The sequence below is a fragment of the Xenopus tropicalis genome, chromosome 7, assembly GCF_000004195.4.
Source record: "Xenopus tropicalis strain Nigerian chromosome 7, UCB_Xtro_10.0, whole genome shotgun sequence".
NCBI classification, from domain to species: Eukaryota; Metazoa; Chordata; class Amphibia; order Anura; family Pipidae; genus Xenopus; species Xenopus tropicalis.
The window spans coordinates 115788359-115814030 of NC_030683.2; the positions used below are offsets into that span (position 1 = coordinate 115788359).

Sequence of the window (25672 nt, forward strand, 5' to 3'; positions counted from 1 at the left end):
CTACATCTCCCAGGTTCATCTCCCATATAGTCTATGGGCGGGGCATGCTGGGAGATGTAGTGCAACAGTCAGTCGCTGAGAGAACGCCTGCGCGGCAGGGCTAGTGAATGGGAAGTGAGTTCCTGATTCCAATAGGGGGAGCTCTAGCTGCCGGCACGGTACCTCCCTCCTCCCAGCTAGGGCCTAGCGCTGAACTAACTCCCGCTCCCCAATACCGGCTACTTTATTCTATACACTATAGCTGTAGCGCTGAGCAAGCACCCCTGGCCCCTAGTGAGCTGCCCCATTAGAGAGCCTGTCAGTCACAATGAATATCTTTAGGTTCCTGGGGGATATTTCCCATCTCTCTGCCATCCTCATCCTCCTGCTGAAAATCTGGAAGTCCAGGTCCTGTGCAGGTAAGCTCCACATTCTCATAATAACGACGATCATTGTATATGTACAGTATATAGGAACTGTTATAGAACAACAACTCCCAGCGTGCCTCTGTGAGCAGGGTAGTGGGAGAGGATTATGGGAGGTGTAGTTCTGTAACTGCAACAGTGCCACAACTCGTCTGCACATTGGTCGGGATGGTAGGGGTGTGGTTTGGTAATTGTGTAGTGATCGTTTGATGGTTTTCCAATACTCATAAGAGTGGTGGGATTCTGGGGGTTGTAGTTTAATAACTGATTGGGAGTTAAGGAAATTTGGGCCCTACAGTAACTAAGGGCTCTTGAGGTGGAAAGTACAGAGCACTATGGTGACGTGGAAGCAGCCAATCATTCCATACCATGTATCTTTATTCTGGGACAGCTCCCAGGGAATACTAGCAGAGGATTCTGGGAGTTGTAGTTTAGGCAGATCTGTGGCACAGATCAGCCTGTATGAGAAGAGAGAGAGTCCCACACTGCTCCCAGGGAATACTAGCAGAGGATTCTGGGAGTTGTAGTTTAGGCAGATCTGTGGCATAGATCAGCCTGTATGAGAAGAGAGAGTCCCACACTGTGGCAAGTTATACGCTGGCATCAAAGTGACACTCAGCAGCACTCGGGGTTCTATTTCCTGGGGGAAGAGGATTCTGTGATTGCTACAGGCTTTTATATAGGTCCAAGAAGTCCAAGGCGATGCCTATTATGCCTAAGTGGCAGAAATTATAAGCCATGATGTCACTGAGCATCATTTATGACATCACTGATGACTGTTTGTTAGGATATATTTTATAGGTTGTTCTTGGCTCTCGGGTGTTGTATAATAATGAGATTGGATGGGTGTTTCAGGGGCTGCCGTGGCCCCTTTACCTGCCCCATTGGGGAGGGTTGAGGGGGGGGGCACTGTTGCCCAAAAAGAATAAAAGTACTCGCTAATCACATTTTTGTGCTTATTGCCTATTGTACAAGTTACTCCAGTGTGTTGCTTGGTTATGTAACTGAGGAGAGGACTGCTCCGCTTCCAGTAACCCATGGATACAAGGCAAGAAGTATTTACTGGTCCTCTGCGTGATAGTTTTCTGATTGGTTGTTACAAAATACTAGACCTGGAGGCAACTTTTGTACTGCTTCTAAACTGGCCTTTCCTGTGAGTATCCAGCTAATTTGGCCACAGAAAAAACAGGCAGATATTATAGGAGCAACCTCAGCCCGACCCATCAGAACAGCAGGAAGTGAAGATGAGATTGGCCTCTCCCTCACTTCCTCATTGGCCAAAGCACCTTGCATGGCAGAGTGGCACTGGCTGGCCACAAACCAGAATCTATTTTATTGGGTAGCAGGGCCAACTCTGTCACAACCCCGCCCCATTTGCAACGTCAAATTCCTCCTTCCCAAGGCCAACATGGTGCCTGAGCAGATGAGAGGTACATACAAACTGACATACACAGCACAGAGATATCAGCTGGGATTGGCTGGCATACATCTACATGAAATCCTTCAGAACTTGGTTTTCTTCCACTTTTATTACAACATGATTGGGTAGCATTAAGCAGGCCATACGCGTACCGATAAACTCATATGAAACCTAGTTTTCTAGAATTTTCGGACCGTTTTTTTGTGGGCTCAGAATTATCGACCCGATAATTTTCATACCATGGCCATCGGTCGTTTAGTCGATCTAAACTGAGTCAGCTAATGATAAAATCTGTGTGTGTATTGGACGATATCCTTGGGGGACCTCAATGGAAGTCACTTTTGTACGATTGGTATCTGCCAATTATTTCATGTATTTTTTGGGCTTTACTCTACAATTAGTGATAGTAATCACTTACCTGTTACCCCGAGCCAGTGCTTAATGAGCCAACGCAATCCGTTAAAGCACCCAACCTACCTGATTGAAATCTGGGCAATTTTCAGGCAGATATCAGTTGGGTAGTGCCGTTGGGGGTCCCCATACACGGGCAGATAAGCTGCCAAACTTTTAGATTGATTCCAATTGCCTAGAGTAACGTTAGCGCAAAGGAGAGGACATTGCATTGGTCATTCTGATTGGTGAGCTTTGGCTATACTAGCAGTCTGCTTCAGCTTACTTCCGGAATTCTGGGGGGCCCACTGTCCCCATGCCCCCCCCCAGGTTCCAAGGCACAGCATGTACTCACAACTGTGGTGTTGGTACATAAATCCTTCAATTCCAACTCCTCAGTTTATGGTACTTTCAAATCCAATACCTGTTTTTAAAGGAACAGTAACAGGAAAAAAAAAATGAGAGTATAAAAGTATTATGTTCTGTTGCCCTGCACTGGTAAAAGTTGTGTGTTTGCTTCAAATCCTTACTTTATATAAACAAAGCTGCTATGTAGCCATGGGGGTAGATATTTAAAATGAAAAAAAAATATAAAAGGCACAGGTTACATAGCAGAAAACAGATAAGCTCTGTAGATTGCCATTGTATTTTACAGAGTTTATCTGCTGTGTAACGTATGCCTTTTCTCTTTTTTTCCAGCTTGAATAGTTGCCCCCGTGGCCACACAGCAGGGTATTTATATAAACTATAGTAGTCTTTCTGAAGCAAACATGAAACTTTTTCCAGTGCAGGGCATCAGTCCATTATGTTTTAATTGTTTTAATACATTGTTTTTTTGTGTTACTGTTCCCTTAATATACAAATTTATTTTCCATGTTGACTATAAGAACACGACATACAAGGCATTTTATCACTGCCAAAGCGCAGCAATGTTAAAGCTATATGAATATAGTGTCTGCTTTTGGGAACAAACCAAAGACCTACTGGTTTAGAAGCCTACTACCCTATTGGCCACCCCAGCCTGGCACTGCCAGCATGAATAAGGATACTGTTCAAGTTTGGGTCTACATCTACTATTTATAATCTATTATTTATTAAAGAAACTACAAACATACCTTAAAGTTTAAACAAAAGACAAAAAATGAAAATGATTATAATAGTTCTGCTGGACAACTACATATGGGCCTTTATTCTTACAGCAGAGAAGTAGTTTATTATGACCTTTATCTGTGAAAGAGGACATTGTAACAGTGTATTTCTTTTTTATTATAATTTAAATTTATTAGAAGTTGGAGTTGGTACATTTTTGCAGACCCCAACTCCAGGTACACAAAATTGCTTCCGACTCCGCAGCTCTGCGGGTACTCGCACAAGAAAAGCAGGTACCCTGCGTGTTGTGGGTTAACTTAAATATGAACCACCCCTTAAATTAATACTGAACTTTTGAGTTCTAGTAATTCAATCAGCCAGATATTGATCGGGCAGGTTTAAAAATGTAGTTGGATCGGGGACCGCAACAGCTCGTTGATGCGGTCCCTAAACCGACTGTGCCTATACGAATTGTTCTAATTGGATCATTTGGCCCCGGGGCCAAACGACAGAATTAGCCTGAATTAGCCCGATATCGCCCACCCGTAGTTGGGGTTATCGGGAGAAGATCCACTTGCTTGGCGACGTTGCCAAGCGAGAGGATCTTAGTGTGTATGGGGACCTAAAAACCTGCTCGGCAGCTTATCTGCCTGTGTATGGTGCCCTCTAACAGGCCCCCCCATTCGATGTTGATGGGACAAGCTTGATTTTTCATCAGATATTGGACCGTATCGGCTCATTGATGTGGTCCTTGCTCCAACTTTTCCTATCCCCTTCATTGCAGTGCTGTCATTTGGCCCAAGGGCCAAATTATCGCATTAGCATGATATTGCCTACCCAAGGTGGGCATATTAGGGGAAAGATTTGCTCGTTTGCCGACCTCTCCAAAGGAGTAAATCTTACCGTGTATGGCCACCTATAGTCATGGCCAAAGGATAGGCAACAGGGAGAAAGGAGAATATAATAGGAATACAAGCAATGGATTGGCTGTATTCTTGTAGTACTGCAGCTGTGAAATATTACTCTGAAATGTTCCCTCTGGTGCCATTTGTGGACCATATGGCCTAGCAGGTGTAGCAGTATTATACCTATAGGCTTTAGATTTATTTTCAATTAAACTGTGTTTTATAAATGTTTCCCCAGCTCCACGTCTTTTCGTATCTATTTGTTGGCATTTCTCCGACCCTCAGCCCAGCACATGCATAATCTGAAATCCTCCAATTCATTTTTATCCTATAGCCGCAACATTAATCTTTTCCAAGATGCAAACGAAAAAAACAATGACTTTTCAGATAATTACCTCAATTTATAAAGAAGCAAATTACTGATAGGCTTAAATGTCCCTTTTAATTAAACAATCGGGAAATAGCCTGCATAGTAAGGGATGCGGCGTGAGAGATATGGGCTGCTCGATTTCCATGTGCACCCATGCATCATGGGGATGGTCAAACAGAAAATGCATTCCCTACATGCGTGATTTGGAGATAGGGTAAATGAGTGGTGACAGTGTCTATTTTCTTCAGTAATCACTGAAATTGTAACTTAGTTTTATTTTATTGCATCCTGGGTTTGTGCAGCAGAGAAACCATTCTGGTTAGGGTGACAAGGGCTAAAAGGAGCCAAACAGCCTTACACAATTCAAGGCGTGCAGAGTAGAGCCATCTGGAAACAAGGTATTCATGCACCTCATGCTATACACTTAGCACTGTCTTAAAACCAAACATAGGTTTTAACTCTCAGGTAAGAATTATGGGTGGGGAGATGCAAATCAGTCTTCAATTGCCCCCGGAGCCAACGATGCATCTTGCATTGTGAAAGACTCTTTGGCTCCTTTTGGCAACCAAGTTGGTCCTACCTGCAGTGTTTATGCATGTTTATGGTGATTTTGCAGGTTTATCAGTGATCAGAATGGGAAGCTGAGCACAGTATCCATCCTTCTATCCTTTTATGGGAGATAGCTCTTAGTACAAGTGAGGGAATACAGGGTTATGGGAGATAGCTCTCAGTACAAGTGAGGGAATACAGGGGTAGGGGCGATAGCTCTCAGTACAAGTGAGGGAATACAGGGGTATGGGGGATAGCTCTTAGTACAAGTGAGGGAATACAGGGGTAGGGGAGATAGCTCTCAGTACAAGTGAGGGAATACAGGGTTATGGGAGATAGCTCTCAGTACAAGTGAGGGAATACAGGGGTATGGGGGATAGCTCTCAGTACAAGTGAGGGAATACAGGGGTAGGGGAGATAGCTCTCAGTACAAGTGAGGGAATACAGGGGTAGGGGAGATAGCTCTCAGTACAAGTGAGGGAATACAGGGGTAGGGGAGATAGCTCTCAGTACAAGTGAGGGAATACAGGGGTAGGGGAGATAGCTCTCAGTACAAGTGAGGGAATACAGGGGTAGGGGAGATAGCTCTCAGTACAAGTGAGGGAATACAGGGGTAGGGGAGATAGCTCTCAGTACAAGTGAGGGAATACAGGGGTAGGGGAGATAGCTCTCAGTACAAGTGAGGGAATACAGGGGTAGGCGAGATAGCTCTCAGTACAAGTGAGGGAATACAGGGGTAGGGGGGATAGCTCTCAGTACAAGTGAGGGAATACAGGGGTAGGGGGGATAGCTCTCAGTACAAGTGAGGGAATACAGGGGTAGGGGAGATAGCTCTCAGTACAAGTGAGGGAATACAGGGTTAAGGGGGATAGCTCTCCGTACAAGTGAGGGAATACAGGGTTATGGGGGATAGCTCTCAGTACAAGTGAGGGAATACAGGGTTATGGGGGATAGCTCTCAGTACAAGTGAGGGAATACAGGGGTATGGGGGATAGCTCTTAGTACAAGTGAGGGAATACAGGGGTAGGGGAGATAGCTCTCAGTACAAGTGAGGGAATACAGGGGTATGGGGGATAGCTCTCAGTACATAGTGAAGGGAATACAGGGGTAGGGGAGATAGCTCTCAGTACAAGTGAGGGAATACAGGGGTAGGAGAGATAGCTCTCAGTACAAGTGAGGAATACAGGGGTAGGGGAGATAGCTCTCAGTACAAAGTGAGGGAATACAGGGGTAGGGGAGATAGCTCTCAGTACAAGTGAGGGGAATACAGGGGTAGGAGAGATAGCTCTTCAGTACAAGTGAGGGAATACAGGGGTAGGGGAGATAGCTCTCAGTACAAGTGAGGGAATACAGGGGTAGGGGAGATAGCTCTCAGTACAAGTGAGGGAATACAGGGGTAGGGGAGATAGCTCTCAGTACAAGTGAGGGAATACAGGGGTAGGGGAGATAGCTCTCAGTACAAGTGAGGGAATACAGGGGTAGGGGAGATAGCTCTCAGTACAAGTGAGGAATACAGGGGTAGGGGAGATAGCTCTCAGTACAAGTGAGGATACAGGGTAGGGGGATAGCTCTCAGTACAAGTGAGGGAATACAGGGGTAGGGGAGATAGCTCTCAGTACAAGTGAGGGAATACAGGGGTAGGGGAGATAGCTCTCAGTACAAGTGAGGGAATACAGGGGTAGGGGAGATAGCTCTCAGTACAAGTGAGGGAATACAGGGGTAGGGAGATAGCTCTCAGTACAAGTGAGGGAATACAGGGGTAGGGGAGATAGCTCTCAGTACAAGTGAGGGAATACAGGGGTAGGGGAGATAGCTCTCAGTACAAGTGAGGGAATACAGGGGTAGGGAGATAGCTCTCAGTACAAGTGAGGGAATACAGGGGTAGGGGAGATAGCTCTCAGTACAAGTGAGGGAATACAGGGGTAGGGGAGATAGCTCTCAGTACAAGTGAGGGAATACAGGGGTAGGGGGGATAGCTCTCAGTACAAGTGAGGGAATACAGGGGTGGGGGGGATAGCTCTCAGTACAAGTGAGGGAATACAGGGGTATGGGAGATAGCTCTCAGTACAAGTGAGGGAATACAGGGGTAGGGGAGATAGCTCTCAGTACAAGTGAGGGAATACAGGGGTAGGGGAGATAGCTCTCAGTACAAGTTGATCCAGGGACTGGTCTGATTGCCATCTTGGAGTCAGGAAGGAATTTTTTCCCCTCTGAGGCAAATTAGAGAGGCTTCAGATGGGGGTTTTTGCCTTCCTCTGGATCAACTAGCAGTTAGGCAGGTTATATATAGGCATTAAGGGTGAACGTGATGGACGTACATCTTTTTTCAACCTAACTTACTATTTTGCTATGTTCTATCCAGAGGATGAACAAGCCACCCTTAGGTTGCAAGACGAATAACTCTGTATATCTCTGTCTGCTGAAAATAGTAGCATCAGTAAAATAATTTTGCAGTACGTAGCAAATTCAACAATGGATTGACTGTATTCTTGTAGTATTGCAGCTGTGAATCTTAGGAGATATTTCTCGGAAATGTTCCCTCTGGTGCCATTTGTGGACCATTTGTGAGAACTATAGTTTGACCTTATTCACAGATGAAATCCTTCGATACAGCTGATTTAGCTCCCTGATTTACAAGACTCATGAATAAAAAGGCCATAGGGTGCCACTGGAATAGGCTGCTTTAACTGAATGCAGTAGTTGTTGGGTAAAGAGTAGATAAAAGTAAAAGGACACCTCCTAAAGACTGTTGCTGTGTACTCTGAATGGGTGCAGGGTTGGGGGCAAAAAAAGACTCTAGAATGTTACTAGGTTGTCCACCTATTAGCAGTCAGCAGTTAAGGAAGTGGGGCAGTGATGTCACAGGGGAGGTAGGAGCTAGCACTGGGTGGGTGGAGGTGGATCTGTGGGACTGGATGTGACGGATTCAGGATTGGGGTGCATGGAGGGCTTAAATGGGTGGGCGATGGTGTAAGTGCAGGGAGCTGTGTGAGAGAGAGGGTATTACAAGTTGATAGTTTATCCATAGTTTGTCATTTACCAGGTTATAACTTAGACTTTTTACCAGTATGTTCATCAGGGATATCCAGCCTACTTTCCTTCAGTCATTCAGGGATTGCTGGGAATTAATAAACATCTAAAGGCATTTTAGAGTCTAATAACAACATGTCTTGCTCCATGACATCATCTGACTGAGTGATGCCATTCTCACTGGAACAATGGAATGTTATTGGCTGCCTGGTAGAAGAGCCTGCCTAGGTAATGACCCAAGGGAAGTCAGAAAGATTCTCTGCTTGGATAAATCAGAATGAAAATGAAGTATTCGGCTTGACATGCTATTTATTTCTATTTTATACACCTAAAATCTATTCTAATAAAAAAATCTATTATTTCCAGCAGAAGTTTGTATTTATTGAGTTGTGTTTGCCGACAGCACTGCTTTGTTCACCCATCTTTTACGTGTTTACTGAACAGTGTGGCTGTGTTGTGTGCCACGCAGTGACGCGGATTTATTCATCTTTCAATTTAGACTGGGGGGAAAAAAAACAACAATGCATGTAACGTTTTTTTTTTTTACTGCCAATAGATTTGCCACATTAGTGCCACCTAGAACAATGCAGAACAATACTGCATAAAGAATTACCATGCCTTAGTAAACAGCTTTAGTCGCTTTCTCCGTTTGCTGAAGACAGCAGCTGCCATTTTAAGTAGCTTCCTCCCTGCAGCTTGTTATAGCTCAGATCACACATTCCTAAGGGAGGGGGAGGGAGTTCTTAGCATTCTGGTGGGAGGGGGGAGAAGGAGAGAGCTGCGCAGACTCTGGCCCCAGGAATTAAGGATGTTCCTGAGAGACACTGGAACATCATGTTTACAAAAAAAGAGACAAGAAATCCTGTGTTTCTTTTGACAGAGGACTCAGTGCAGCATTACTGTGCTTATGGCTGTATCTACATAGACCTTTCTGATAAAGCTCACTTAGTTTTTACTTTACCTTCTCCTTTAATAAACTGTTAAAAAAAGGCTGCTTGAGACAGTTCCTATTGCCTTTTTTAGAATTTTGGTTCAGATGGCAGCTGTTTCTTGCAAAAAAACGGCCCATATGTGTGGCCCTGACAGTAGATCTACCTGCCACTGGGCATATGATAAATGTCCTCAAGGTGTTTTTTCTGCTGAAGGAAAAAAAAGGCCTAAACTGCCCCATACGTGTTGCATTGACAGGAGAGAAATCTACCCGCTGCAGATGAGACAAAATTGGGCAGAAAATGCACTCCATTCGCTCACGTGACAGGCAGATTTAGTGGCACGCATACAAGTGGTTTCAGGGCCGGGCTGCATTTTCTCTACCTGTGTTTTTCTATCAGTGGAGAAAGTGCTTAAGGTGCCAAAGGTCTTGGAGCAATAGCACGGATTAATGCAAGTTTTTTTTTTCCCTTGGTCGTCACTCAGGCATCTTGTAGTTCTGTGAACAGGGTACAAAGTGCTCAAAATCAACCCCCCGGTTGACTTTTCATGCCATTACCTGAAATCTCCTATCCACTTTCTTTACAGGAATCTTGAGGGAAAAAAAAATATCTTATCAAACCTATTCAGTCGCTCAAGTTAGAAAGTCTACATGAGATTGGCCAGATTCATTAACGGAATATTGGTGTGCATCACTTGGGTGTATTAGTCACTAGTTGTTAGTTTGGGAGGCTGCCCAATCCTTGGGGTGTTTATGGTGTTGTAGCATGCAGAGAGTTGTATAAAGCCAGCCATACACGCACCAATATTATTGTACGAAACCTTGTTTTGTATGATATTCGGGACATGTATGGCGGCTCGAAGAGGCAACTGATATCGCAGAAGGCTGCGGATAGAGGCCGACTCGATGATCAGCCAGGTTAAAAGATTTTGATCGGGCGCCATTAAATCAATGGAGCCTGAGCAAAATCTACGTTCAGGGCTGAATCAGCAGGTAGAGGTAGAATTTCTATTGTTTGTACCTCCCTATCTGACAATTCAGCCCTGAACGTCAGTGGAGGGTGGAAACGATCTTCTGTGCAAACAAATGGTCGCAGGAAAGATCGGAATTGCTACATGTATGGCCACCTTAACCCCATGGGATATGTAGCTAGCGTTTAGAGTTTGGTACAGTAACACTACTATAGTTTATTTAAAGAAGCTGCTGTGTAGCCATGGGGCAGCCATTAAAGCTGGAAAAAAGGTACAGGTTACATAGCTGATAACATACAAAACACCATTGTATTCTACAGAGCTTATCTATTGTCTGCTATGTAAAGCTGGCCATACACGGGCAGATCCGCTCGCTTGGCGATGTCGCCAAGCGAGCGGATCTTCACCCGATATCCCCCACCTACGGGTGGCGATATCGGGGAGGCATGTAGGTGAATTCGATCGTTTGGCCCTGGGGCCAAACGATCGAATTCTGCATGCAGCAATGGGGCAGTCAGTTCAGGGACCGCATCAACGAGCCGATGCGGTCCCCGATCCGACTGGATTTTCTAACCTGGCCAATCGATACCTGGCCAATTTCAGGCCAGATATAGGTCGGCCAGGCCCCTCGTTTCTGCCCCTACAGGGGCCGATAAGCTGCCGAGTCGGTCCAAGGGACCGATATCGGCAGCTTCTATTGGCCCGTGTATGGGGGCCTTTACTTGTGCCTTTCCTCCTTTTGAATGGCTGGACCCATGGTTACAGTAACATTTTTATTTTTTATTGTTACTGTTCCTTTAAGGGGGGGGGTTTAGAATGTGGAGGTAAGTACCCAGGAGTTTATATGGGGTCATCTGTTGACAATGTAAACACACAGCTTCCAACTAGAGTTTGGTTATGTAAATACAGCATACCCCATAATTGCCAAGTGGTGAGAATGTAATTAGTAATACAGAAACATGGCACCAGAAATGCTTTGATGTTAACTCTTACTGTTCCTCTCTTCCAGGGATCTCTGGGAAAAGTCAGCTGCTCTTTGCCATTGTTTTCACTACACGATATCTCGACCTGTTCACAAACTTTATCTCCCTCTACAATACATCCATGAAGGTAACGTTGTGACTTCTGCACTATTGTATATCGCATAAAAATGGGTGTGTTGTTTTTGGTTGTCGTGGTAACATTCACGTCAGTCAAAAGCAATTTACCCACGTTGAAGATCCTTCAGTCAGAAAGTTATATTATCCTTTCACAAACATGCCAGTGAATGGCCATCCATCCCATGAGCGATGGAAGTAGGCATCCAGTGGTCTATTCCTCATAAGGGTCTTAGTCTGTCCCCTGTAACAGTTCAGACTCCTATCTTTTTAAAATAAAATCAGCATTACTTATAGATGTTAAAAATTTGTATTATTAATGCTTGGATTCTTTAACTGGTATAAATGTCTCTTTGAAATCAGGGCTTCGTTTCTCTCTCAACTATTGTCACTATTTTTTAAGGCTTTGTTTAGTAAAAATGCCACACTTTTGGTTCACCTAATCAAATATTTACTCAGTCACACTTACTTCACATTTTCTAGAACAGGCAGCCATCTCTAAAAAGTTATTCTCCCTTCCTTTCCCTCCTTGCTTCATACTGCACATGTGTTTCATTCCCTCCCCCCCTCCCCTCTGCCAGATCCGCTTCTGATTGGCTGGTGGGCATGTGTAGCTCAGAACAGGAGACAGGATCAAGTTACACACATGCTCAGAGAATAGAAAAGCTGCCGCTGGCACCTACAGGAAGGGGAGAGAGATTTCAGTGATGTCACTGTAGGCTTCACACTGCTGTAGGCTGCCAGCACCATATCTCAGAGAAGCAAGCAGGGATCTGGGAATTTAGATATGCAGTAAGTACTTAAAAAGAATGCCTTTAGACTTACTTTTAATTTATATTAACCTTTCATTGTCCTTTAATCTTAATGTAAGATTCCTTCTCCTCCTCTAACCCACTTAGCCCTTAAGAATGGACTCTTGGCTCTTGGCAAGTTGAGCATGCTCAGTTCTTCTCACTTCAAGTTACCAAACACACCCTTCAGTCTAGCAGCCAATGAAGAGATAGTAATGCTGGTTTCTATAGAATCTCTGCTCTAGCTGTGCACTCTGCTGAAGAAACATATTTTTTCTCCTAACCTCCTCTCCTGAGCTCAGTTTAACCATTATAGGGCTCAGTCCAAGCAGGACTTTCTTATCAAAGTAAGTTCTGCCTGTGTAAGCCTGCATTCTTCCTTGCTTTACAGCACACGTGTTGTTTGCAGATGTAAATGACATTAAAGATGTGTGAGAGGGAAAATGGGTGTCAGGTGAAAGCGAATGGAGGGGATATTTGCAGTACAAGTGCTGTGGTTTGGGTGGGGAAAATGTGCCCGACATATATATATATATATGGTAGGAAAATGTAGGGTTTACATGTCCTTTAATAACTTGGGCATTTGTGGATAACAATATAAACTTTCTTCTATGGTTTAAGTTGCAGATACTTTCGACATTACATACACTTGCTGTAGGATTTGCGATGACAGCGTAATTATAGAAAATTAAAATGCAAATTACAAACTACTTTTGAGTTTTGTCTTGCAAGTAATTCCAAAACACTAAATAAGAACCAGGAGACCATATGAGAGTATAGTTTCATAATTCATCCATTAATAGTTTCTTTCATTATAATTAAAATAATACTTTTTTTTTACGATTTGATTTCCATTTAGTTAAAAAAAAGAGTAGTAACAGGCATTCGTATCAGTGCTATAAATCCTATTCACTAAATCATGTTCATAAAAATGCATTAAATAAAGAAAAAAGACACAAGTCAAAGACAAACCTTTATGAACTGGTGGCTGGTTTATCACAGAAATGTCTTTTACCTAGGGAAAACCTAATATACACAGTCATTAATGCTCACTGTCTTCTGTTTGGCACGTCCACCATTTGCCATAATCACACTTTGGATTCTGGGATTTCCACATTATGAAGAAAGTTGTAGAATCAATGCTGTTATTCCAGCAGTTTTTTGATTGGAAGCAGCAAAATTCTGCCCTTCCTTAGATATCATTTAAGGACTAGTACAGGTATAGGACCCATTATCCAGAATGCTCTGGACCAAGGGTATTCCGGATAAGGGGTCTTTCGGATCTCAATACCTTAAGTCTACTAAAAAATCAATAAAACATTAATTAAACCCAATAGGATTGTTTTGCATCCAATAAGGATTATTTATATGTTAGTTGGGATCAATTACAGGTACTGTTTTATTATTACAGAGAAAAGGGAATCATTTAACCATTAAATAAACCCAATAGGGCTGTTCTGCCCCCAATAAGGGGTAATTATATCTTAGTTGGGATCAAGTACAGGTACTGTTTTATTATTACAGAGAAAATGGAATCATTTAACCATTAAATAAACCCAATAGGGCTGTTCTGCCCCCAATAAGGGGTAATTATATCTTAGTTGGGATCAAGTACAGGTACTGTTTTATTATTACAGAGAAAAGGGAATCATTTAACCATGAAATAAACCCAATAGGGCTGTTCTACCCCCAATAAGGGGTAATTATATCTTAGTTGGGATCAAGTACAGGTACTGTTTTATTATTACAGAGAAAAGGGAATCATTTAACCATGAAATAAACCCAATAGGGCTGTTCTGCCCCCAATAAGGGGTAATTATATGTTAGTTGGGATCAAGTACAAGTACTGTTTTATTATTACAGAGAAAAGGGAATCATTTAACCATTAAATAAACCCAATAGGGCTGTTCTGCCCCCAATAAGGGGTAATTATATCTTAGTTGGGATCAAGTACAGGTACTGTTTTATTATTACAGAGAAAATGGAATCATTTAACCATTAAATAAACCCAATAGGGCTGTTCTGCCCCCAATAAGGGGTAATTATATCTTAGTTGGGATCAAGTACAGGTACAGGTATGGGATCCCTTATCCGGAAACCCGTTATCCAGAAAGCTCCGAATTACGGAAAGCCTGTCTCCCATAGACTCCATTATAATCAAATAATTCAGAATTTTAAAACTGATTTCCTTTTTCTCTGTAGTAATAAAACAGTAACTTGTAGTTAAGCCCAACTAAGATATAATTAATCCTTATTGGAGGCAAAACAATCCTATTGGGTTTATTTAATGTTTTATTGATTTTTTAGTAGACTTAAGGTATGGAGATCCAAATTACGGAAAGACCCCTTATCCGGAATACCCTTGGTCCCGAGCATTCTGGATAACAGGTCCTATACCTGTACTGTTTTATTATTACAGAGAAAAGGGAATCATTTAACCATTAAATAAACCCAATAGGGCTGTTCTGCCCCCAATAAGGGGTAATTATATCTTAGTTGGGATCAAGTACAGGACATAATGTCATCTAATATAAGTTATCAGGTCCCTTGCTTAGAGCCCAGTTGAACATATATATATTGGCAAATTACACATGCCTAATTATTGTCCCAACTGGTCAAGCCTTAACTAGGCCTTAAACATGAGGAGTCGGTTAATTGCAAAGAGCTTCTCTAGTTAAATGTAATTTACTTGTTTTAATATTTAAATTTGTGTCTCTTCAGATGGTGTATGTTGCCAGTTCCTACGCCACAATATGGATGATATACAGCAAATTTAAAGCTACTTACGACGGGAATCATGACACTTTCCGGGTGGAGTTCCTTATTGTCCCAACAGCAATTTTGGCATTTCTTGTAAACCACGATTTCACTCCACTAGAGGTAAAGTGTTGAAAGCGATGTACTGTACTGTAGATTGCTATGTAATAACACAGTTATTCAGGTTACAGCTATACTTTTGATGATTCCAGCTGACCATAAAGGGACACTGAAAGTGGTTTCTTTGATGAACTAATACTAAAGAAAAAGGAAACATATAACACTAGAAAGGGAAGTTTGAGAACAAACTTCATGTTGGGTTGAAAAATGTGAAGTCACGAAATGAAATCTGATTGGCTGTTGTTGGCTCCACCCACTTTTTCTAACCTTGGACCCACAGTTATATAGTAAAAACTACTGTGCAAAGTTTGGGGACCCTGGTTTTAATAGTGTCTGCATGGCAGCAATTTAAATTTCCCCACTGAAAGTTAATGAGTGACAGCTGATTGGCGGACGGTGGCTCCGCCCACTTTTTCTAACCTGGAACTGCAGTTACCCAGTGACTAACTCTGCAAAATTTAGGGACCTAAAATCCCCAAAAATTAGGGATTAATAGTTACAGAACGCAGCAATTTAAATTTAAACTAATAAAAGTCAATAGGTAAATTGTGGTTGGTGACCCAGCCCACTTTTTCTAACCTTGAGTCAAAGTCACCCAGTGACAAACAGGGGGCACCCTGCCATAAATAATGTGAGAATGGCAGCATTTTAAATTTAAACCAATAAAATTCAATGGATGAAATTTGATTGGCTGTTAGTGGCCCAACCCACTTTTCCTATTTTTGAACTGCAGTCCCCCAGTGACCAACTTTGCAAAGTTTGGGGACTCTGGCATAACAATTGTGAGACTCACAGCATTTTACACTTCACCATTGAAAGTAATAGGTGAAATGTGATTGGCTGTTGGTGGCTCCACACACTTTGAATGGCTAATACCCAGTGACTAATTTTGCAAAGTGTAACAACCCTGGAATTAATACTTAAATAATGGCATCAGTTTAAATATAAACCAATGAAATTTAATGGGTGGAAATGGATTGGCTGTTGGTGGCTCCGCCCACTTGTTCTAACCCTGAATACATAGTCAGCTAGTGACTGACTGTGCAAAGCTTGGGAACCCTGACATAAATAGTGTGAGAAAGGCAGCATTTTAAATTTAAACCAAAAAAAAAATTCAATAGGTGAAATCTGATTGGCTGTTGGTGGCTCCACCCACTTTTTAAAACCTAAAAATGCAGTCCCCTAGTAACCCTGGTGTTAATACTGTGAGAATGGCAGCAGTTTGAATTTCCCCGTTTAAAATCAATAGTTAAAATCTGATTGGCTGCTGGTGGCTTTGCCCACTTTTTCTAACTTTGAACCACAGTTACCTGGTGACTAGCTCTGCAAAGTTTGGAGACCTTAGTATTAATATTTAAAGAATGGCCGCAGTTTAAATTTAAACATATGAAGTCAATACGTGAAATTTGATTGGCTGTTGTTGGCCCCACCCACTTTTATAAACTTGGAACATAGTCACCCAGTGACAAACTGTTTGGGTACCCTGACATTAAATGTGAGAATGGCAGCAGGTTGAATTTCCCCATTGAAAGTCAATAGGTAAATCCGATTGGCTGTTGGTGGCTCCGCCCACTTTTTCTAACCTTGAACCGCAGTTACCTGGTGCCTAACCCTGCAAAGTTTGGGGACCCCGGCGTTATTACTGTGAGAATGGCAGCAGGTTGGACAAGTCCATAGGTAAAATCTGATTGGCTGTTCACAGCTCCGCCCACTTTTGGGCATCCAACAATCATCATATTTTCATTCAGGCTGAGCCCATGACTATGTGATTCAAGTTTGGGGAGTGTAGCCTCAAAGCTGTAAGATTGGCAGCAGTTTCAATTTCCATATAAAAGTCAATAGATGAAATTTGGTTGGCTGTTGTTGGCCCTTCCCACTTTGGGGTCATCCAACAAATGTCGCTGTTTTATTTGGGGTGACCCCATGATTATTTTATTCAAGTTTGGGGGGTGTAGCATCAAAGCTGTAAGAGTGGCAGCAGTTTGATCTTCCCTGTCAAAGTCAATGGGAAAATTGGGGTGAAGTGGAAGAACAGTCTGTGGGGTTGGGAAAATAAAATGGGATGTAATTCTGTGTAATACACACTCTACTCAGGTACTGAATTTCAGTTGAGGTTTAGGCTCTTTAAAATAATGAAATAGGGTAGAAAAAGTGTTAACTTCCTAAACTGATAGAGAGATAAAGATAGACAGACTGAGAAAGAGACTGATAGACAGACAGATATGGACATAGACAGACATAAATAGACATAAACAGACACAGACAGACATAGACAGACCTCCTTCCTCTTGTGTCATTGACTCTTAACTTATTGCTGCTGTATTTATCTGTATTTATTATTATACTTTGTATTTATCTATTATCTTATTAACCCCCTGTTTGTATTAATGTATTCTACTGTACAGCGCTGCGAACATAAGTAGCGCTTTATAAATAAAGATATACTTACATACTTACATACATACATACATACATACATATACAGACAGACCTAGACATATACAGACAGACCTAGACATATACAGACAGACCTAGACATATACAGACAGACAGACCTAGACATATACAGACAGACAGACAGACCTAGACATATACAGACAGACAGACAGACCTAGACATATACAGACAGACAGACAGACCTAGACATATACAGACAGACAGACAGACCTAGACATATACAGACAGACAGACAGACCTAGACATATACAGACAGACAGACCTAGACATATACAGACAGACAGACCTAGACATATACAGACAGACAGACAGACCTAGACATATACAGACAGACAGACCTAGACATATACAGACAGACAGACCTAGACATATACAGACAGACCTAGAATACAGAAGACCTAGACATATACAGACAGACAGACCTAGACATATACAGACAGACAGACCTAGACATATACAGACAGACAGACCTAGACATATACAGACAGACAGACCTAGACATATACAGACAGACAGACCTAGACATATACAGACAGACAGACCTAGACATATACAGACAGACAGACCTAGACATATACAGACAGACAGACCTAGACATATACAGACAGACAGACCTAGACATATACAGACAGACAGACCTAGACATATACAGACAGACAGACCTAGACATATACAGACAGACCTAGACATATATAGACAGACCTAGACATATACAGACAGACCTAGACATATACAGACAGACCTAGACATATACAGACAGACCTAGACAGACATAAACAGACCTAGACATATACAGACACAGACATATGCAGACAGACACAGACTGAAAGACGTATTCAAACTGAGAGCGAGATCCCTTGGGCTGTACGGTGGCTCAGTGCATAGCACTGCAGCCTTGCGCGCTGGAGACCTGAGTTCAGTTCCGAGCAGGACACTTCATGCCGCGTATGGAGTCTCTATGTCCTCCCCGTGCGGGCAGTGGGTTGCGCCCCCACAGCACAAAGACATAAGTTGCCAGTTACAGTTCCCGGGAGTTGGCCGCTCCCAAGTTTTTTATGTGCAGTCAAAGAGTAGTTATGTCACATATTAAAGCCAAGAGCCTTTAGTCATTAGATCCATTGCAATTTACCTATTGCCCTAATTCAGCCCTTATTGCTGCTCTCCATCTTTCTTTGCCTCATTTGGACAAAACAAAATACTTATGTAAGGATGTTGTTAATTTGATTTTAGCTCTGCATTTACCACTGTTATTTAAGAGAGGCTAATTTGTAAGCACTGTAAAACTCCCCCTTATATATATTTCATTTTAAAAATGACCACAATGTGGGTTATAGGAGATAGAGTTTACATAGTTGATGGCTGGCCTGCCAATATCAATGGGGAGAAGTGCCTACACACACACACACACACACTAAAGCAGAGCCATTTTGTGAGCCAGCCTCACTCTCCGTAGGAAAAATGAAACCTGCTTGATCAACACCTAGCCCATATGGGCAGATATGAGTCAGGTGGGCCCAAAGGGCCCCATTCACGCACAGATAAGCCGTCAAATTGGTCTGAAGGATCCCAGTTGTCAGCTTTAGTCTGCCAGTGTATGGCCACCTTTACTTTGGTCAGAATAGAACTGCTTGCATTGGCACACATGCATTTGGTTCAGTGTGGAACCTGATCGAAAATTTGTATGTCCCAAATTTATAGCTGTAGGCTGATGCCACACGCGGCGTAGGGCTGATTTTTTCGGCAAGCGGAAAAACGCTTGCCGAAAATTCAGCCCTACGCCTGCTACTTGTGCCTGCACCCGAATGAATGGAATACGCTCGGGTGCAGGCACATGTAGCCGATATACGCATGAAAACGCGTGAGAATGCAAAGTCTCGCGTTTTCATGCGTATATCGCTACATAGCACGTTTTTCCGCTTGCCGAAAAAATCAGCCCTACGCCACGTGTGGCATCAGCCTTATACATTACATTTCTTTGTAAATCCTTAATGGGTGTTAACTTTGTTACAACACTTACTCTCTGAATTTATTCATATTCTTCCTACAAAGATGACCATTGGTATTTCAGTGATCTTTATAAAGAAATAGTCACTTGGTGTAAAATAAGATTTAGTAGCTACAACAAACTTTTCTTTTCTGTAGCTTCTTACTAATGCATTACTTGTAATGTATCTGTATATGATTTCTCTTTCAGATCCTTTGGACCTTCTCAATTTACCTAGAATCAGTAGCCATATTGCCTCAGCTTTTCATGGTCAGCAAGACTGGGGAAGCTGAGACCATCACCAGTCATTATCTCTTTGCTTTGGGAATCTACCGGGCGCTGTACCTCTTCAACTGGATCTGGCGTTACCAGTTTGAGGGATTCTTTGATCTCATTGCAATTGTTGCTGGGCTGGTACAGACTGTTCTGTACTGTGACTTCTTTTACCTGTATATCACCAAAGGTACGTAAGGAAGGCGCAGGAGTTTGAACAATATGCCATGGTTAGAAACAATTACAGGAGGTGGTAAGCTTATAGGAGAACTAAAGCTTAATTAATGAAGTAGTGATTTCAGTACCAGCCCAAGGCACCCACAGGCCTTTAGCAGGGAAGGTCTGTGCCCCCAAAGCTGCCCCAGTAGCCCCCCATCTTCTTTTCTGCTGATTCCCTGCACATACTCTGTGCTGCTGTCACTTACCTGAGCTTAGGGGCCCACTCACTATAAACTGTATCTATAGAGTATAAATTGCACAATATACTGTATATATAGAATATAAATGGCACACTATACTGTATATATAGAGTATAAATGGCACACTATACTGTATATATAGAGTATAAATGGCACAATATACTGTATATATAGAGTATAAATGGCACACTATACTGTATATATAGAGTATAAATGGCACACTATACTGTATATATAGAGTATAAATGGCACACTATACTGTATATATAGAGTATAAATGGCACAATATACTGTATATATAGAGTATAAATGGCACAATATACTGTATATATAGAGTATAAATGGCACACTATACTGTATATATAGGGTATAAGTGGCACAAAATAAGGCATGTTAGGGTCACTGACACATGTAACAGAATACAAGATGGAGAGCTCCTGTGACAACTCTGAAGCCCTGGATCATTGCTGCTATAGAGATGCTGAACCTTTAGACTGGTACAATAAGTTCATAAGCATATAGAATATGGGATTTCTGCCCATATTCATTTTTAAGGTTTTAGTTGCCCTTTAAGACAGGGGTTTTCAAAACATTCCGTGGGTACAAGAAAATGCAGAAATTTGTACTAAGAAGAATGCAACTCAGTTTGGCAGAACACCATATCCCACATATAAGATTTATACAATACCCTGCTGAATCCAAATTATAATTTGCATAATCAGCGGTGAACAAAATCCTTTAAAGTTCCATCAGTTAATACAAATGTTACATAACAACAAGGCTTTGGATTCAGTTCAGCTGAACACAAAGGCTGTAGCCGAACCCAAGTCCTACAAAAAGTAGTTCAAATACATATTTTTATGTAATACAAATATTATCATGAATAAATATATTGGTAATCTGATTCCAGGAGTAAGTTTAACATTAACTATTGTCTACTTTGATCCTTGGATTCCCTTATTTGTTATCCCAACATCTACTGTAACCCCTAGTATGGTGGAATACAAAAACATGGTACTAAATACAACATGATAGAACCCTTCCTTCCAGTGATGGGTTTCTTGTGTACAGATTGAGCAAGCTGAGTTGAAGCATTTAGCACACAAAGCCACACCATTTGGTCTGTTGTTGACACCTACTCAAGTGAAGTTTTATTGTCATTTGGACCTAGGCACATAGGCAATAATTATAACGCTATATAAACATAAATTTTGCATTACATTTGCAGTGCTTGATATAATCTTGGTTAGTGTTACAGTAATTACATGCTGTCAGTATCATAATACTTCTGCATAACAAGAAATACAATTGATAACTGACAGGATACCTTCTTCCAGCACCCTCACTACCAAAGGCTACTGTAGTCATTGGAGCTGGTAGCCCAATTGTCATGAGAAAACTTGTTTGTTTTTTTTTCAAAACTCATCAGTTAATAGAGCTCCATTATGCATTGAAAACAAACACAAACAGATTTTTTATATTTACTTTTGAAATTTTACATGGGGCTAGCCATATTCTTCCTTTCCCAGGGTGCAACAGCCATGTGACGTGTGCTCAGATAAACTTCAGTCACACTTTACTGCTGAGCTGCAAGTTGGAGTGATATCCCACCCCCAGCAGCCGATCAGCAGAACAATGAGAAGGGAGCAAGATAGCATCTCCCAGTAGGTATCAGAATAGCACTCAATAGTAAGAAATCCAAGTCTGGCTTAGGACTCCTCCAGTTACATGGGAGTAGGAGAAACCATAGGTTAGCTGAAAGCAATTCTAATGTGTAGCACTGGCTCCTTCTGAAAGCTCAGACTCAGGCACAATGCACTGAGATGGCACCTACACACCAATATTACAGCTAAAATAGATTTGTTGGTTCAAAAATAGAAATAAAAAGTACCCCATAAAAATCACGACCGTATTCCTTTAAACCTTGAGGTAAAACAGGTATGGTAATTAAAAAAAAAAAATTAAAAAGGGATAAGGGTATAATGACCATGTTTCAGTATCTTATCTAGTTACAGAAAATCAACATACATAGATGTCTTATTTTTGTGAGTGTTGTAATTTAAGAACATTTTAAACTTGTAAGCAACATAAATTAATAAGCAGTGCTAAGCTGATTATGTAAACTACAGCAAAGAGTCTTCTTGTCTCTTGTGCACTCACATATCCAATAAATTAGAGAACTAATTATGACCGTGCCGATCCAATGTTGCCGTTTGAGAGTGTTAATTTTAACGCTGTCACAAAATGTGCCGTATTATGCAAGGACATTCCTTACTAACTACATGCAATCTCAGTATGCATTCAGTTTAACAGAATGAATTAGCAGACAAGAAGGAGGATGGGGAGAAGATGGAAAAAAAATGCACAGAGGAAATGAGAGAAATGAGTAGTAGAATGGCAAGATGAAAAGCTGAATTGATTTTTATACACATAGATTTAAGTATCAAGAATGATAATGTGAGGCCGAGGTCTCTGAAGAGAAGCATGAGAAGCAGTGTAGAGTCAGTAAGCACCCCCTCAGTTACCTCTTCCAAAAGCACTTCTCTATACTAACAGGCATCTAATTACGTTCAATGAATAGGGCTTACTTTTTGCCTGTTGTTTTAATAAGGATAATCTATAGTGTTTTGTTATTGCTTGCGCTATATAGTGCAAATAGCAAAATTTAAACTACTCTATGTTTCTAACAACTAGGTTCTTGTGAGGCAGAGTATTAGTGCCAAGATAAAATCACTTTCAAAATAGACTTGTGCATGTTTTGGTGTTCATACAGAACTGATTGAGAAAATTAGCTTTCTAGCTAGTATTAAAACATTCATACAGTCAAACTAGCTGGGGATCGAAGCCAGAGATACCGGATGTTTTGAAATTTCAACAGCCTCCTTACAAGATACAGTTCAAGTTGTGAGTTCACCAAACGTATCCATTTGCAGAGGGTAGAAAGTGAAGAATGCATCCAGTTCAGGGCTGTCTGCTTTTTAGCATAGTACAGCGGGTAGGTATGTTAAAGTAAAGACTCCTTATCCAGAATACCCTTGGTCCCGAGCATTCTGGATAACGGGTCCTATCCCTGTACTGCTGTCCTGCAATGGTAGAAGTGTGTTTGCCCCTGAAACCCTACTACTAGCAGATAATGGATAAAACACCATTGTATTCTATAAATCTTATCTGTTATAGAACCTGTGCCTTTTCTCCCCACTTTGAATGGCTGCCCCCATGGCTACACGGCAGCTTTGTTTATATAAACTATAGTAGAGTTTCTGTAGCAAACACACAACCTTTTGCAGGGCAACAACAGTACATTATATTTTATTTTCTTTATTTTATTTTAAGTATGACCATGATGGTTGTTGCTGACTAAGATTTAGGGAGTTAAAATTCTTCAGAGGTGTGTATAAGATTCTCGGATAATTTGGGCACAACCTGACGTGTGCTTTGTACCATTCTATTATAAAACCACTGAGTTACCTGAGGAAATGTACATAATGGCTTCTGCTTTTTTGTATTTGTTGTTGGAGAGTCCATGTCATGAGAAAAACGTGCAAGGGGAACTGTATTAAGGTAACTCAGTCAATCAGTTGGGCAATAAATGTTTGTAGCTTAAGGTCCCCATACACGGGTAGATCCGCTCGCTTAGTGATGTCCCCAAGCGAGCGGATCTTCTCCTGATATCCCCCACCTACGGGTGGGAGATATGGGGAGAATCCAGGGTAATTCAATCGAATTATAATGACGGGTATAGGCAAAGTCAGTCCGGGGACCGCATAAACGAGCCGGTGCGGTCCCCGATCCGACTAGATTTTCTAACCTGCGCGATCGAGATCTGGCCGATTTCAGGCCACATAAGTCTAAGGGACCGATATCGGCAGCTAGTTAACTTTTAGTATGTCACGGAATGTCTTCTCTTAACAAATTTTCAAAAACGAGGACAAGTTGCATTCTGTCCCAAAATATCACTGTCTACATCATGCAAAATGTTAATTTAAAGTTGAACAATGCCTTTAATAGAACATAAAGGCAGTTTGCACAGCTGCCCACTAGTGGAGATTTGTTATACAAGTGTCAGGGTGGTTTTATCATTACATGTAACATATGATCATATTTTAAATTTTTATTGTCATTTCATCCTAGATATCTGTGTAAGCACTTGCCTACTACAGTAGATACCCAACATTTTTATCTAAAGAATTTAAAAAAAACATTGAATTGTTTTGTTTCTTTCAGGCATCTAAAAGAATAAATCTATAATGTTGGCTAATATTAATACAGGTATAGGACCCATTATCCAGAATGCTCGGGACCAAGGGTATTCCGGATAAGGGGTCTTTCCGTAATTTGGATCTCAATAACTTAAGTCTACTAAAAAATCAATAAAACATTAATTAAACCCAATAGGATTGTTTTGCATCCAATAAGGATTAATTATATCTTAGTTGGGATCAAATACAAGGTTCTGTTTTATTTCTACATAGAAAAAGGAAATCAGTTTTAAAATTCTGAATTATTTGATTAAAATGGAGTCTATGGGAGACGGGCATTCCGTAATTCGGAGCTTTCTGGATAACGGGTTTCCGGATAAGGGGTCCGATACCTGTATTATAGTGCTGCTCTCTGTAATGTACAAAATGTATGTGTATAGTTTCATTTCCATCCATGCATTCTATGGTTAAGGTGCACCTAGTAACTGTTGTGTTTCTTGTTTTGATTTCAGTTCTAAAGGGGAAGAAGCTCAGTTTACCAGCATAAAACACCAGACTGCCTTCTTCTGCGTCGCAAACTGTTTTGGACCCCACTAAAAGGAAACAAAGTAGGAAAAGGGAAAGTTCATTGAACCAGAAACGGCACGAATGGTGAATAGGAGTTGCTTTCCGCATTTCCACTATGCTCCCAAAATGATAATAAAAGAAAGACTTCAGAAAATACATACTACAGCCAAGCTGGCTTCTGACCTTTTTTGTTTTTTTTGTTTTTTTTACAAAGACTGGTCTCCAAGTCGGCAATTTGTAGTTTGGGCCTTAGCAACAAAAAAACGATCTTTCCAAATCTGTATTTCTTGCTAAATTGTTTCTTATTATCCATATCTTGCATCCCTGATTGTTTCCAGGAGATGTCTGAAACCAAGAACACATACCTATTTCTGTAATCAGCCTATTTTACAGATATATCAGTTTTTTTTAAATAACAATTAAAGATCTCCTAGACAGTTTGGTTGGGCCTGTTATTGATGTATTTGTTTCCTAGAGATTGTTTCATTTTTTTTTTTGTATTTGCAGTTATTCTAAATGAACTTGTCCATTGTGCATTTTCTGCGGAAGCATTACTTTACGACGCGTCAGAATGCCATGGGTTCTCACACTGTTATTTCTATGCAATCTCTATTTTTTTTTCTATTGGATAAAAGATGCTGAACAATGCAGACTTCTAATAAATGCTCCAGATACTCAGCACTGCAGATAGCAGCAAATAATTGCTTCTCTAAGCAGAGGTGGGACAGGAAGGTGATGTACACTAGTGACCGAACTGGCCCACCATGCTTCGGTTATAATAAGCAGCAAGCAGTCTCATCTGTCACAAAAAATGGGTCTAGATTAATGCGGGTAAGGTTAGTGCACTGAGGTACATGGCCTACAGTAGGGTAATGCAGCCAAATTCAGCTAAACCACAGGTTTGAAGCCATCCCATGCACCACTATATATAAGTATATAGCACACAAGG

The 25672-nt window shown here is 41.4% G+C and overlaps 1 protein-coding gene across 1 annotated transcript; it reads left to right on the plus strand.

Annotated features, from left to right (window-relative positions):
- Positions 1-201: 201 nt before the first annotated feature.
- On the plus strand, positions 202-25163 carry kdelr2 (KDEL endoplasmic reticulum protein retention receptor 2). The gene is given in 5 exon segments (NM_001011046.1): positions 202-398; positions 11069-11169; positions 14669-14827; positions 19476-19728; positions 24669-25163. Coding segments are annotated over 5 exon segments (639 nt in total). The 5' UTR covers positions 202-307; the 3' UTR covers positions 24704-25163.
- Positions 25164-25672: the final 509 nt, after the last annotated feature.